Source organism: Larus michahellis, chromosome 1 (genome assembly GCF_964199755.1).
Source record: "Larus michahellis chromosome 1, bLarMic1.1, whole genome shotgun sequence".
Taxonomy (NCBI): Eukaryota; Metazoa; Chordata; class Aves; order Charadriiformes; family Laridae; genus Larus; species Larus michahellis.
Window position 1 is genome coordinate 193,311,903 of NC_133896.1, and position 16,123 is coordinate 193,328,025.

The following is a 16,123-nucleotide window of genomic DNA, read 5'->3' on the forward strand; positions in this document are numbered from 1 at the left end:
AGGGACGGCGAGGGCCCGCCGGGAGCTGCTGAAGCTTCCTGCATCCGACAGAGCCAATGCCAGTGGCTCCAAGATGGACCCACTGCTGGCCAAGGCTGAGCCCGTCAGTGACAGTGGTAGCGCCTCTGGGATAACACAGTTAAGAAGAGGAGAAAGGAAACTGGGCAACAGCAATTGCTTCCAGAGGGGGGTGAGAATATGTGAGAGCAAAAACTGCAGACACCAAGGTCGGTGAAGAAGGAGGGGCAGGAGGTGCTCCAGGCACTGGAGCAGAGATTCCCCTGCAGCCTGTGGTGAAGACCATGGTGAGGCAGGCTGTCTTTCTGCAGCCCATGGAGATCCATGGGGGCGCAGATACCCACCTGCAGCCCATGGAGGACCCCATGCTGGAGCAGGTGGATGCCCAAAGGAGGCCGTGACTCCGTGGGAAGCCCATGCTGGGCAGGCTCCTGGCAGGATCTGTGGCCCCATAGAGAGAAGCCCACGCTGAAGCAGGTTCGCTGCCAGGACTTGTGACCCCATGCGGGATCCACACTGGAGCAGTCTGTTCCTGAAGGACTGCACCACATGGAAGGGACCCACGCTGGAGCAGCTGGTGAAGAACTGCAGCCTGTGGGAAGGACTCATTGGAGAACTTTGTGGAGGACTGCCTCCTGTGGGAGGGACCCCAGGCTGAAGCAGAGGAAGAGTGTGGGGAGTCCTCCCCCTGAGGAGGAAGGAGCAGCAGAGACAACGTGTGATGAACTGACCACAACCCCCATTCCCCGTCCCCCTGCGCCGCTGTGGGGAAGGAGGTAGATAAGTCGGGAGTGAAGTTGAGTCCGGGAAGAAGGGAGGGGTGGGGGGAAGGTGTTGTAAGATTTAATTTTTATTTCTCATTATCTAACTCTGATTTGATTGGAAAGTAAATTAAACTAATTTACCCAAGTTGAGTCTATTTTGCCCCTGATGGTAATTGGTGAGTGATCTACTTGTCCTTATCTTGACCCACGAGCCTTTTGTTGTATTTTCTCTCCCCTGTCCAGCTGAGGAGGGGAGTGACAGAGTGGCCTTTGGTGGGCACCTTGAGTCCCACCAGGGTCAACCCACCACAATGTAGTGTTTCAGTATGTAGTGAGGAAGAAAAACTTCACACATTCTCATAGTGTTACACCATCTCTTTGAAATATTTCAAGGGGGAAATCTGAACAATGCTATTAGCACTAATGTTTTTGACTGAACATTTCTGCAAAGCTACTACCAACTCCAAATACACTGAACATCTACACTTGTTATTTGCAAGCGTTCTAGCTAAAAAAACTTGTTATGCATTTTCCACCCTCGGTTTAGTGATACAGAAAACATGCCCACTCTGAATTTTTTGCTGAAATAATTTTATTAATAACTAAGACTATTAACAACAATGATTTGGATTATAAATACTGGCAAGTCTAACTTCAGTTACTGTACATAAATTCAAGTTTTCAGTCACTGTGTTTCAACACCATTTTCAGTTCCGACACCCAGTCTGGGTCATCTTCCTCGAAGTCCCTAAAAATAGATTTCAAAATGTTATTTTGCAAAGCAAAATACAACTTTATAAATCTTTATTTTCCTTTTTCCCCCTAAAATTACCCTAGAACTAGGAGAAATTACGTTGAAAATATCAACACGAGAGACTTTATTTCCTGCACAATTGTGATTAAGGAACCAATAGCTGTTCTTCTCTTTTGAATTTACCCAAATAAGTTTTATCAAAAGCAGAAACAAATGCATATACTAAGAGACTGCAAATATGCTGATATTAACAGCTTGCCGCTGAACTGCAGTAATACGTGCTTAAGTAGTTCATCTCCAAGTGCCACAAAAATAAAGAATGGCATAAACTGAGATTCTGAGAATCCAAGAAATCCCCCCAAAACATACCCACATCTGTAAAATACAGATGTTCAGAATGTGTTGATGTACACTCTGCTCTTTCAAAAACAGAAGTGGGTCACTCACTTAAACAGAACATGGAAGTTAGAAAGTATCAACAAATTTGTCTCAGTAAGTAGGTACCAAAGAGATTTTATTGCACTATGCATGAAAGAGTAGGAAGAATGATACACAAACACAGCAAACATACTACTAGGCAAGTAGATTTGCCACTGGTTATCTGATTTCACGGTCAGAGTACAAAGATTTTTCATGCAAGAAGGCTTTGCACTTTACTGGGGATCTAATTTCATCTCATGCTTTCACTTTTGCAAAGTCATCAGCAAATTATTGGCCTATCTGCTAGTAACAAGCAACATGTTTAATCTCAACACCATCCATAACTATAAATATAGCAAAGAAAACCTGTAAGATAGCAAACACTAAATTTTAAGATCATTACGTAAGAGAGGGATGGATTTAGATGCTGAGAAAAATACTACATTTTCTTCGGGGGAACGTGTTTCTGTAAAAATCACTTAGAGGAACCAAAGACAACAAAAATACAAGGATGTCATTTGGACGTACGTGTCATCATCATCAGATCTAGGCTCAAGTCTCTCAGAATCTATGACAATAGCTTCATGTTCACCATCTAGTTCATCGGATGCTTCAGTTTCATCAGAAAGTGGACCTCTTAATATATTTCCAGAAGCTTTGAAAGTATAAAAATGAAAATGTCACTGAAATCCTTTAATTTTAAAAATAAAATTATTAAGAATATAAATACAATATAGTCTTTCTAATGTGTCCCCATTTCTCAGCAGATTCCAGTACAAGCTGTTATCTATTTGAAGTGGAGAGATAAACTCATAATGCAACTGAAGTGCAGAACAAGTATTTACAATTTATGGCCGTGCGCATCTATAGACTACGGTCATCTCTAGCTGTGCCATCTTGCCATCCTGTCTGCAAAACAGGGCACTACTGACTTACTGAAGGTGGATTTACCTGACGAGGCTACAGCCTATTTATTGCACCTCCCTAACGCGTACACCAGGCCGCTCAGCAGGACAGAGACTTCATGGCTCTGCAGTCACAGTCAGCATTTTTGTCACAATCTTACTCAGCTATTGAGCTGCCATTGAAAGTTCTTCATAAAGAGATGTGCAATCACTCATAGATTCTCAGCTGGGATTTTTGTAATCCCACATTTCATTCAACAAACTTAAAAAAACCCCCAAAACAGCCTGTTGTGACGTGAACTCAAATGCACAAGCTCTATATGTAGGGGCTGTGTATGTAAAATAATAAAAAAGGCTTTATTAACAAACCTGGGTATTTACCTGGTTTATAAATTGTGTATGTTTTAAATGCTAAACTGACATCTGCGTTACTGAGAATGTTCATCAGGGTCTGAGGAGTTTCCTTGTTCCACTGCTTACGTGGCTTATTTTCACTGTAGTTTATAACACAGCCACCTAGGTATAAAATCATTAATAAAAACTGCATTATCAGTGTGGATTACAAGATCACATTCAAGAGAAAAATACAGGAGGAAAAGAGTCTAGATGTTTCCATCTGTAGCTCTGCTGACCTCTCAACATGAAGTTGATACTGTCACTATTAAGAGGAAAGAAAATTACCGAAGGCCACAGTGGGGCCTTCTGCCATCAGAGAGCCAGAAGAAACTGGCCAGGAGTGTGAGGGGTCTCTGCAAACTTACTTGGTGGCTCTGTAAATCTCACAGAATGGAGCCTGTGGCCATTTTTGTGCCTTTTAATAGCCGAACACCTAAATGCATGCATTCTTCTGTTCTCTTCCCTCACCCTGCATATAATTATCATGTAACATTCCTACCACAGCTTGGGAATTTTCTGACTACTCAAATCTTGATTATTTATTTCAATAGCAACTGTTCACATTTACTTAGAATACACATCCATAATCACAGGTAATAATTATAATAATCACAAACAGTGTGGGGCATTTTAAAATTGAAACGTTTTTAAGAAGAAATCCCATGTTAAGTTTTCTAATTAAAAGCTGTTGATGTAGAAGAAGAATCTCTGCCTCACTTCTGAGGCACATCATTAATAGTTCTTGTCACTGGCATAATCTGTATGTTAAATGATAACAGAAGTAGAGGTGCGCATGTTATATGCTCCCAATAGTAGGCTGTACTTGAAAGACAGGCAGCTGCATTCTGCATCAAATGAATTCCTCAGTGTTACCCCCACAAATGGCATATTAGGAGGAGGGTTGGTAGGATAATTTATTAGTAATGATTGTAGTTTCAAGGTTGCTAACGTTATCTGTGGCTTTCATCACTCTTTGCAATCCTCCTGTCACACAAGACCACAAATAAATTCTCTTCAGCATAGTGGACTTTTTGAGTGCTTGTTAATAAAATATTTTAAAATTATTTTTACATCATTTAAAATATGACCAGTAAAGTTTTGGCTTTTAAAACCTGTAAAGAACCACTGATATTACTTGAATTAAAACCACATTTAATTAAATCTTACTTTTAGCCTCTTCAGATGTAAAACTGGAAGAAAGCAAGGATGCACTTTCCAGGACATCCATTACAGTACTGGATATTCTCTTTTCCCATTGTCTCCTATGGATATGTGACAAATCAGTAATTCCTCGGAAGACATCAGAAGTTTCTACTGTAACTGCAACCACAAGAAGGATGACAACCAGCATCTAACTTGATTCTCTGTCCATGTGAACTAGCTGTAAGCGTACAGCACTTCACTAACAGTGACGTTTGATTCTGTGGGTACAAGTCTGGACTTGGTAACAGTTCCCCATACATTTACTCTGTACCAAATGTTTTCGATCAATCATTTTTTAACAGTTTGGCCAAGATTTTTCTTTTATTAGTGTTTTTGAAATCTCAGATGAGCAGTATGAATCAATATAATTGCAGAAGTAACAGACAGTGGCACGGTTTTCTATAGGTCCAGACTTGATGCTCTACTTGTTTAAATGGCTGGATCATTGACATTTAGATATCACTACGTAGAAGGAAATGCATCAGCCTTAACACTGTAAAACTTACCCTCTTCATCAGATTTTCTTTGTTCCTTTGTGCTTTCACGCAAATCCTTAGTATTATTTTTCCTTTCTAAGGAGCTATGCTTGCTTTCATCTTTACTTTGCTTTAAAAGAGTAAAGACTATTAATCATTATCCTTGTTATTGAGAAAAACAAAGCAGTAATATTAACATGGCATTAATTATTTTAGCTTTGCTATTAAATGGCTGGCCTAACGGTCTGAAAACTAAATCACTGATACCATGAAACCAATTGCAATTGAACTGTATCTATTACTGCACTGTATTTCACCCTATGTGTCCTTTTTTGACAGACAATCTCAGTTTTTAAAGATAAGCACATACGCAATTTGTGGGTTTATTTTTTTTACATTTAAGAACAGTAGCAATGTAAAGATAAATGAGTCATATTCCCAGGGAAAACAAGATGCACCCAAATATTAAGCTTCTCAGACTGACAGGTTTATCAAAAGAAAAAAAAAAAAAGAAGCCTTACTGGCTTATTGAACATGTTTTGAAAAATATACTCAATACGGCTGAGCCAGGCTGTGCTATAATGTACCTTGGCCACCTGTGACTTAATTCTCCTCACCTGAAATCTCACATGGGCCCTAAAACTTAGCGAGAATTATGTCCAGACTAGACTGTTTCCACAGCAGCCTGTTCAAAATGTGTCCCTAAAGCAAAGAAAATGCATTAATTTTTGCAGTATCTCAAAACATAGAAAAACAGGAGAGGGGTTTTTCGGATTCTTTTTTTTTTCTTGACAGGGGTATAAGGAACTAGTTTAGTTTGGAACTAATCTAAATGTGGGAAGCATCAAAGTTACAGTGGTGGGAAATGCACAGGAAAAGTCTGCAATTTGAACACAGGTGACAGCTGACCCTCTGTGGTTTAGCATACTAATAATTTTCCATATGAACTTTTCTGTAATACAGAGCATTCTAAATTACTAAAATATTAATATTATATTTATATTTGAATACTTACCCTATTTTCTTTCTTATTATCTGAGCTTCCACCAGCCATGACACTACCTGATACATGAAGGAACAGGTTCAAGAGTTAATACCTTCAGTAAACATTTGTGGTAAAGCAGTATTCCAGAGGTATGACAGCAACACCACTGAACCAAGCAATGACAATTCTGTGAAAGCTTCTTCACACTTCTGCAACGTTGCTCATTCTCAACAGGGAGTCCCTCTACTATTCAGTTCCAAATGTGTACAAATTTTGGTGTAGCTAAATTTATGCAGAAGAAGAAAATCCAACATTCTCTCTAAAAATTAAATAATGAAAATAACTTGCTTCACCATATTCTGGGAAAGAAGGCATTGTCACATTTGAAATATATGCAACAGCTAGAAGTTTTTCTCAATTTCAAACTGAAAGGTTTAATTCTAGCACAAGTCTTAAGACTCATGATGTATGTATTGTAGCTCTGCACCATACTTCTCATGCTGGAATAGAATTTATGCCCTTCAAGCATTTTTCCATACAAGTTCAATAATATTACATATTAATAATATTTACATACAATATCAATAATATAAATAAATAATATTTAAAATAATTAAAAGTAGATTTGAACATATGTTAATGTTTTATAGCTGTATTTACAATCTTACAATTCCTAGTCATTTTGTCATTCCTTACATCAAGAAAAATGTTGCTGACTTACCCTTTGGTCTTGCTGCATTGCCTTCATGTTTCTTGGTTTCCTTTAATACCTGCTCAAACTCATTTGTCATCTGGAATATGCATAAAGAGATGCAAGTACTGTACCATTTTAACCTTTCTCAAATTATTGTATATGCTTATACACATGTATATGCTTATGTTAAAAACAGACTTACTATACAAAAGTACTGTTATAGCTAACAGCTAACAATATCTCATTTCAGCAGCATCATGTCAGTATTTCAACTTTTTTTTTTTTCAAAACAAACCCCTCTAAAAACTCATTTTTCTGAGAAGTCTACAACTGTATTTATGGCCTTTAGAGTAGGGCCTACACCACAGTACATTTTATATTGTTATACACTAACAAGCTACAAAAGAAACTGATTTAGTATATAAAATGTAGATACTATTGTTTAAATCTAGAGGCAAAGAATACACCGTACCTCAGAAGGCAAACAATTTTTGATAAGTTTAGTTAAGCAACTTCTTGCAAGAATAGTACTGGCCGATGGACGATTCTTGGGATTTCTTTTAAACATCTGTTTTATTAAGTAATGAAGTTCATAGGAATAGTGAGATGGTAGTGGATTGTAGGACCCTTTGCATATCTTAAGGATGAGATGCTTCCAGCTATTGGCTTGAAACTGCATTAAAAATAAATCAACATTAGAGCATGGAGTTAAAGCACAAGGTAAAAAGAAGCTGATATAATTTAAGAGCATGTTTAATTATATAAAAATACATGGTATGTCTCTATGTGTAGGCTTGCTACTACCATACTGATTTGGTTCCCAGTTTGACAGTTTCAGGGCTCTAATTCAGAGGTGTGGAATAACGACCCTGAGTGAACACATCAGTAACTTTCCTTTACATTTTCCAGGGCTATTACATAGGCATTTATTTAACAATGACAGAAATGTAATTTGCTGAGAATGAAAATATCACAATTTGCATAAAAAGTTTGACTAAAGCCAGATCATAATGGACACTGCAAACAATAACCTGTACAACTGGAAAACAGGTGGGAGTTACTCCTATAAATTTAAAATTGTTCAATGTCCTAGTTTTGTCTGGGATAGAGTTGATTTTCTTCCTAGCAGCTGGTATAGTGCTATGTTTTGGATTTAGGATAAGAATAATGTTGATAACACACTAATATTTTAGCTGTTGCTAAGCAGTAACCATTACGTGATGGAGCCCTGCTTTCCTGGAGATGGCTGAACACCTGCCTGACAATGGGAAACAGTGAATAAATTCTTTGTTTTGCTTTGCTTGCATGCGTGGTTTTTGCTTTACTTATTAAACTGTCTTTATCTCAACCCATGAGTTTTCTCATTTTTACTCTTCTGATTCTCCCCCACATCCCACCGGGGGGTAGTGAGTGAGAAGCTGTGTGGTGCTTAGTTGCCAGCTGGGGTTAAACCACGACATTCAAATTTTATTTTTGTAGGAATATAGCATTCAGTAAATTTGGATCGTCTTAGTGTCCTTTACTTCATATAATTGAGGTCAGAATCAAACTACAAGACTGAAACTGCAAGCCAGGAAAGATGCAGACTTCAATTTAAAATAAAAAAAAATAAATCATCAGAAGTAGCTTATCAAGGCACAAATACCCTCTTGCAAATCTACATGAAATAGCTCAAGTTGTTACTTTCCTCAGCTGACAGTTAACCAGTCTTCAGTCAGGAATTACTGCTTACAAGTACGAGTCATCGGACGACTGCGGTATCAGCGGGGACAGCTATAACCATGGATGGCAACAGCCTGGGCAAAAATGGCTGAGAAACTTCTATCTCCATGCAGAAAGTTTTCTTATGCCACACCCCACTGCTTGGCTGCAGAGTGCCAGGCATCCATGGCGTAGCTTTTATATCACCTCTGATAGATTATGCAAGAACATATGTGACCATCACGTAAAACCAGATACATATTATTTCACTGCTGCTAAAAAGGGAATACTCCACTCCTTGGCATCCCAGCTCCGAGCACTGCCTGAATAGCTGTGACACTGCCAAAGCCTTGCCACAGACCTACTTAGGCTAACACACACCTATCCACAGACTCCTTTAAAACTAAGAAAAAATGACCTTAAATTAGGACAATGTCATTTTCTTGCAAAACAAACATAACCTGATAAGGGCTCTTGCATTAGCCATGTGTCTGGATATAGACGCCACAGAAAGTTAACACATGAGAAGCATAGCATCAACACCGTAGAAGACAGTGTCCCAGAATGACAGAACCATCCATCAAGGTTCCCGCTGTCTCAATAGGAGGATAGTGCTTGGACACTGACTTGTTTGATTTGAAGAAATAGAAAATAGGTATATCACTGATGTGAGGTTCAAAACTTCTTACTGCTTACTACGTTTTCCTACACTTGCACACAATATATTCTCGTTAGCAAAGATTTTGAGTGTCCTTGCCTACATCTTCTGTGATTGTCTTGATCCTGTAAAACACAATGCTCACTGCAACATCCCTGCAGATATCTGGAACCAGTCTGGCGGCCGCTGGACTCCTTAATAAGCCCCAGATCACGTCACTGATATTGAGTAAAATTACCCAAGAAAGAAAAAAAATAATTGTTTTCTAACAATTTCGAAAACTGTGTATTTTACAGAAGGGTCCAACAGGTTCCAAAAGCTGCTGAAAAACAGAAGGCATGTAGTGGAGGAGGAGTGAGAAGGGTAGAGCAATACTTCTTTTAGAAGCAGCAGCAAACACATCAGTCAAATTATAATTGACTGTGAATCCATCAAACCACAACTAACAGCTAATTAAGTTTTAAGGAATTCCAATACTCTTCTGATAGCAATAAAGCTATACTTACCGGATGTTTAAGAGTGCATAGCTCATACAGAATACATCCCAGAGACCATATATCACTGTAGGTATAGAGAAAGATGAGAAATTTTAAGCCAAAAATTACAATTTAATATCCTGCCTAGAAAAAGTGAAATTCATTATGTGTACATAACTGAATTGAATAAACTAAAAATAAATATACGTAACCATAAAAGACAAAACAATTACGTGTTTAACATCTCCAGGGGAAATGATCTTGCTTATTTTATCCTATCCTGATGTAAAAAAGGATGACTGTCATACAGTTGTAGTTGGCTTTTTACTCCTAGAATGTCTCTTAAGCAATTTGCTGCAACAATATTTATCCTTCTGTACTTGAAAGCCTTTGTGTTCCATGGCCCTTAACATCAGATGGCAGACACACAATCCTAATTCTGAGAGTTGGAATTCTGGCCTTGCCAACAGGAATTCTCCTACTGAGAATAAAATATCACCTTCCACCAAAAGCAAGTACTGACACCTGCACAAGAAGCAACTGATGCCCTTGCAAGAGGAGCAGAAAAAAACTTAAGTGCTAGGTTTCTTCCCTCCTGTGGAAAATGAGTCACTTGGTCCAGGAACAACTAGGGTCACAGAACAGATGTAGGAGAGGGGACATAAAATGACTTGGTATTTTGGAGTCTGGGAGGAAGCTGTAAACGCATTACTATCTCAGAAGGACCAGAATAACTGGGGTCTATAAATCTAAGTCATTAGTTCTGTAGCCAGTATCCCTACATTGCCATCAGGACTGGCAAGAAGAGCTTTAAAAATATGACCATCCAGAAAAATAAGACCAGCAAAAAGACACAGACACATACACATGTATGTCTGTAAATACATGTGTGTATGTTTGTATGTATGTAATTACTCTCCCAAATGCACAGAGAGGTCTGCACACCAGTTTTCAAACTTTTAAGGCTAAAGATACTGTACTCTCAGTTACCTAAGTCAAGAGGAATTTAGGCCTTTTCATCTTAAAAAAACTGTAACTACCTCTTTCTAAATATTCTTCAGCCTGATACCTTCTCCAAACAAAATATGGATACACCACAAAGGCAGACTGAGACACTAATAAAAAGACATACATCAGTCAGGCATTATTTGTGAACACTGAAGACAAAAATACCTTTTGTTGTTGTATGGCATGCTTTCCCATATTTCTGGAGGTACGTAATAAGGAGTTCCCACATACGTGCAAGCATATGACTCTGGACTATTGAAATGACAAAGAAGAAACACCAGATGAAAAGTAATGATTTAAGAACTCTGTACTATTTATCAGTAGTAAAATAAAACTTTACACCACTGAGATCAGTAGAGATATCCACATACTGTGCAAGAACGCGTGCAGATCCAAAATCTCCCAATTTGACTCTTCCACTTTGAGTGAGGAAGACGTTCTGCATTTCAAGAGCATAGATTAACATACTTAAATATCATTCTAAGAAACATTTATGCAATTTGTATATACAGAAAACACAGTGACAATTGCTTCTGATTTTTTATATTTATATTTCCTTTTACTTGTGCCTCCTAATACTTCTACAAAAAAAAATTAAGAACTTTGTTGTGTTTAAAGGGAAATGGAAAGGTTTTATGGGCCTAAAGCCCCAACATCAGTAGCAGAGGAAGAATCAGAGCATAGAAATGCCTTAATCTTGATGCTGTACTCAAACCACTAAGGTCACACTTTCTTCTTAATTTCTCTTTCTACTAGAAAAGAGTAAGAAAGAAAAAATGAGAGGCAAGATATTTACAGACTGCATGCTGCATACACATTTTATACTTCTGTTATTGTTTAAAATGATATGCATTCTGTCACAAGCAATTGGTGCTATCAGCAGTATGGATATGAAGGGTATAGCTATATTACGCCCACAATATCATGTCATCCCATACACTCAACAATTTCATTTACTTAATATTCTCAAGCCTAAATGCAAAACACAGCACATAGCAGTAACAGGAAATTACGAAAGAGGGAGCTGAACTTCTGCATGCAGAAGAGAATTTATTAATGGCAACAAAACTTGCTCTTTTCACCTTGGATTTGATATCCCTGTGCAGCACACGTTTATCGTGAATGTGCTTCACACCCAGGCACATCTGCACGAACCAGTGAAGGATCTGAAAAGAGTAACTACGAGTTATAACAGCTCAATGCTACAGCATATAATGAATACTTTACTAATAGATAAAAAAAAAACATCAAGAAAGAAAATAGCAGCATGTTCAGAATATCTGGGAGTTAAAAGTAACTAGCGTAACAGCCTACACTCAGCATGAAAGATAAAGATTTAAAATATAGTATATTTTAACATGGCAGAAGGAATGTTTACTACCTGTGCCTAGAAAACTCGAATAATACATAACAATAACGAAGCTAAGGAGTCACTACATGGCACTTTATCCGATGGTCATTTTTATAAGTAGTCAATTACAACTTCATAGTAAAGTAACAAATGAAAAAGAAACAAAAAACCCACACTGAAATAACATACTGTTTCTAAAAGGAAATGTATTATTTTTAAAAGTACCAAGTAAAGTTCTTAAAGATGCTTGGCCAATCTAAATATTAGATTAGGTGAGGATTCTGTTCTTTTCATTTTAACTAAGAAGATGCTCCTAACTGTGGCAGGAAGTAGTTTTCAATCAGTACGATGTCACTCTGCACCTTCTCCTAAGTCATTTTATAGTCTCTGTGATAAAAGGAGTTAATGCCTGCTGAACAGTTTCAACATTTAATTATTACATAAAATGCAACCATTTAGTCTCCTGGCTAGTTCAATTTATCTTACCAGAGTGCTTTATTTACTTTTCATTTGCAGTACTTCTTACTGTGCTTTAAATTCTGGCTGAAGTTTGTGTTAAATTTTTCCTCAAATGCATAAATTTACGTGTGCAAACCTGACCCTGTTTTTCACACTGCCTGCACAATTCTCAGATACAGACAGCAATTTCTTTTTTATTCCTTTAAGTCCAATTCTCATCTTGTTCTGCTGGAAATTAACAAAGAAATAATGCTTCTATTGTATTTATAAGTGTCTTTGTTTCATTTAAGGTACTTCAAGGTGTTTGTGTATCTATAATTTGCTTTACGTGATGCAAGGTGCTTCAGTTTACATGAAAAAGGATTCCTAGGTCCTTGGTTCAAACTGCTGTCTTTTCTTACCGTATCTTCAGGGAACAAATTTCCTCCTTGGTGTTTAATTTTTTGCATTAGATCTCCATCATCACAATATTCCATCACTATATAGAGATGTCCATCAGCTAAATTTTAGGTAATTTAAGAATAATTAGTATTTTCGTTAGCAGAAATATATTATTTGTACTATACAGCTCCGACTACATGCAATGTATTATGTATTACAATAAACATGTATTTTGTTTATAACAGGAATTATAAACAACAACAACAAAATAATCTTGATCCCTCAGGAATATGCAACTTTAAACAAATAAAGGTATTTTAAGTTTTTATATTTACCTTCAAATGATTCTTTATAGGCAACGATATTTGGATGTTTCATTTTAGCCAAAAGAATTGCTTCCTTCCTAGAGTTCTCTATATCAGATGAAGACTGAAAATGTAAGTATGCTTATATAAATGTCACAACTAACAAATTTTCACATATACACACAATGCATCTCACTTTCCAGAAGGAAAATATTTTTAAGAATTGTTCCTCAGTTATTTTAAGAAGTCATTTAGAAACTTGAAAACCACATCATTTTTAATCTATGGTTTATTACTAGCTGAAGACTTCTTCAGTTTTTGTGGGGGTTTTTGTTTGTTATTTTTGAGAGGATATTTTCCTGCTTCAGTTACTGACTTTTCCTATTTTAAAAGTGCAGAATTATGAAACAAAGCAGCACACACTGACTTTGAAACAGCTGAGAGTCTACATGGCATGAACTCGGTATAAAGCCAAGTGCCCAGGTATTAACTGAGCTTCAGCCTCCATAAAGCTAGTGCCTCCATTTTGTGATTTGTTGCTTAACTAAGTGCAGAGGAGGTAACCCAAATAACTAATTACCAGCAATAATATGAGGCTAATTTCCTCATTAGGTGTTGCAGATGAAATCTGCATCCTAGTGAAATCAATGGGAATCCAGCCAAGGACACCAGGAGAACAGGGGTTTCATTCTCATTGTCTTCCTAAGGGCTACACTTCCCTACACTTCCCGAAACTGATCAAATTTTGCTACTTTACTTATCAACAACATCAACTCAGACAAAATTATGTATCAGCAATTACATGCAACTAATACACAAAACTCTCAGCAAAAGTGTTCAGCATTTCAAAAATATATCCAGAATGATGACTTTTTTCTTTTTTTTTTTAAGTTGTGGGTGAGGTGATGTACACGCCACGCTTACCATGGGAAGTCTTATTTCCTTCATTGCATACTGCTGGTCACTGATTCTATGATGAACTAGGAGAGCTCTGCCAAAGGATCCCACTCCTAGTACTTTCAACACTTTGTATTCTTCCATTCTTTATAAGCCTAGGTCTAACTCTTCTCTTCAGTCTCTTTCACAGGATGATCTTCTAAACTTTGTCATGATCTTGATTCATTTCTTGAAATTTGTTGTTAATATAACCTGCACAAGAAAAAAAAACAACTGCAAAATAACGAGAATGGGTGATAAATGTTGGTATCTACAACTATTCAGTATTACCATAAATACAGTTCCAACCACTGTTGTGATTTTGCTGAAAATGAGCATGAAAATGAAATTTTGAATGCTAAAGCTCTTTGAAAACATAAATTATAGGCCTACAACTTGGCATCTTCTTTTTGTTACCTGCACTTTTGCAGGTAACGCTAAACAAAAACTCACCAGGCACAATATTATAAACTTCAAGCTTCCAGTGACAATTCTGACCTAAAACAGCATAAGCAAGATCAAACTGGAAAAAGTTACCGGTGCTCATGCACAAAGCCCTCGAAGACTGGCAGATTTAGGACAGGATAAGATAGGATAGAACAGGACAACACAGGGTAAGATAGGACAGGACAGGACACTTCAGCTCAAGGGGCCTACAAGGATCATGTAGTCCAACTGCTTGACCACTTCAAGGCTGACCAAAAGTTAAAGAATGTTGTTAAGGGAATTGTCTAAATGCCTTTTAAACACTGACAGCCTTTGAGCATCAACCAGCTCTCTAGGAAGCCTGTTCCAGTGTTTGACCACCCTCTCTGTAAAGCACTTCCTAATGCCCAGTCTAAACCTCCCCTGGCGCTGCTTTGAACCATTCCCACGTGTCCTACCACTGGATTTACAGATTATGTGCTTTCTTCAATACGCTGGCACTTTAAATTAGTTATCCACAATTTAAACTCGTTTTATATATACACCAGTGCACACACGGGTGTTTTAACGGGCCGACAAGCTGGTTTTAGAAGGCATCTCAGGCCTTAATTGTTCCTGAAAGGACAAAATGCCAATTTACTCAGAGGCTGGAAAATAAACACGCTGATTAATTCACTTGGGAAAAAAACCTCTGAAGGCCCCTATGTGATGAATAAAGATGGTGTTTTTTAGGGGAGCAGGCACGCTCGGTGTGCGCTTTGCATTAACAGCGGTTAAACTTGGTAGCTATGTCTCTGTTTCTCTGAGGAAAGGAAGACAAAGGCCGCCCCGGGCCCCGCCGGGCCCTCAACGCCTGAGGCGTTACTCACCTCAGAGGGACCACGCAAACCACCTCGAAGCCTGAGGAAAAAGCCCTCTCGGCCAAGGCGCTGCGTCTTCTCCCCAGCGGAGCCGGGCACCATTAGCTTCCCCGGGTTGGGCTGGGGGCGGAGGATCGGGGAGGAGGAGGATAGCGCTGCCTCAGAGAGCGGGCGGGACCGGGGGAGCGGGCGGGTCCCCGCCCACTCTCTGAGGCAGCACCGTCGGCAGCCATGGCAGCCCCGCCCTCTATGAAGCGCCTCCCGCTTTTATTCCTCAGAGCACTGGTATTTGTTAACAATAACATCTCAGTAGGAGGCCTGTTAATACCTAAAGAGTGTCTTTAGACTCCGAGTTGTACAAATCCCTGTGAACGGTTTCACAGTCTCGACTGGAGGGAGAGACTTGCATTGTAATGGCACTAGGGACTGATACAAATGAAGCCTTAGGCCACACAAATTGTACTTTAACCTTGGCTTTTATCTATGGAAATGCAAGCAGCAGGTAAGGAAGCGTAAGTAAAATGTTGACTACAAGATGTTCTGTAACAGAAGGAAATGCCTCAAGATAGACAAAAAACAGCTAAAGCTGCTTGCAAAGCATAGAAGTCTGGGGCAGTTCTGTTGGCAGAATGATTTCCACCGTTTTGTTTTCCATGCTGGAAGAAGCATTTTCTCTTCAGACTTCCAGGTTAAAAAAATAAAATGACTCCATGCAGCCCCAGTCACTGCCCATGACAGAAAAGAATTAGCACAACACAATTGTTCTAGGCAGCACGTGAACCACAAGACACAGCAGAGTTAAATCCTCCACACCAGAGAACCAGAAGTGCCTGCCTAAGCCATGTCCTGACTGGAACGTGTTTGATCCTGGGTTACTCCTAGTAGTACTACAAGTGCATGCTTAGATTTGCTCATCAGTGATCAGGAGGGTTCTCTAAAGAAAATGT

The 16,123-nt window shown here is 38.5% G+C and overlaps 1 protein-coding gene across 1 annotated transcript; it reads right to left on the minus strand.

Annotated features, from left to right (window-relative positions):
* Positions 1-1,362: 1,362 nt before the first annotated feature.
* Positions 1,363-15,298, minus strand: NEK3 (NIMA related kinase 3). The gene is made up of 16 exons (XM_074572940.1): positions 15,186-15,298; positions 13,879-14,103; positions 12,985-13,078; positions 12,670-12,767; positions 11,541-11,624; positions 10,830-10,897; positions 10,624-10,710; positions 9,481-9,535; positions 7,088-7,288; positions 6,643-6,712; positions 5,952-5,998; positions 4,967-5,066; positions 4,425-4,577; positions 3,243-3,377; positions 2,485-2,611; positions 1,363-1,530 (listed from the first exon to the last, which is right to left on the minus strand). Exons 2-16 carry the CDS (start codon positions 13,993-13,995, stop codon positions 1,464-1,466), a joined length of 1,503 nt encoding a protein of 500 aa, XP_074429041.1. The 5' UTR covers positions 13,996-14,103; positions 15,186-15,298; the 3' UTR covers positions 1,363-1,463.
* Between the last annotated feature and the right edge of the window lie 825 nt (positions 15,299-16,123).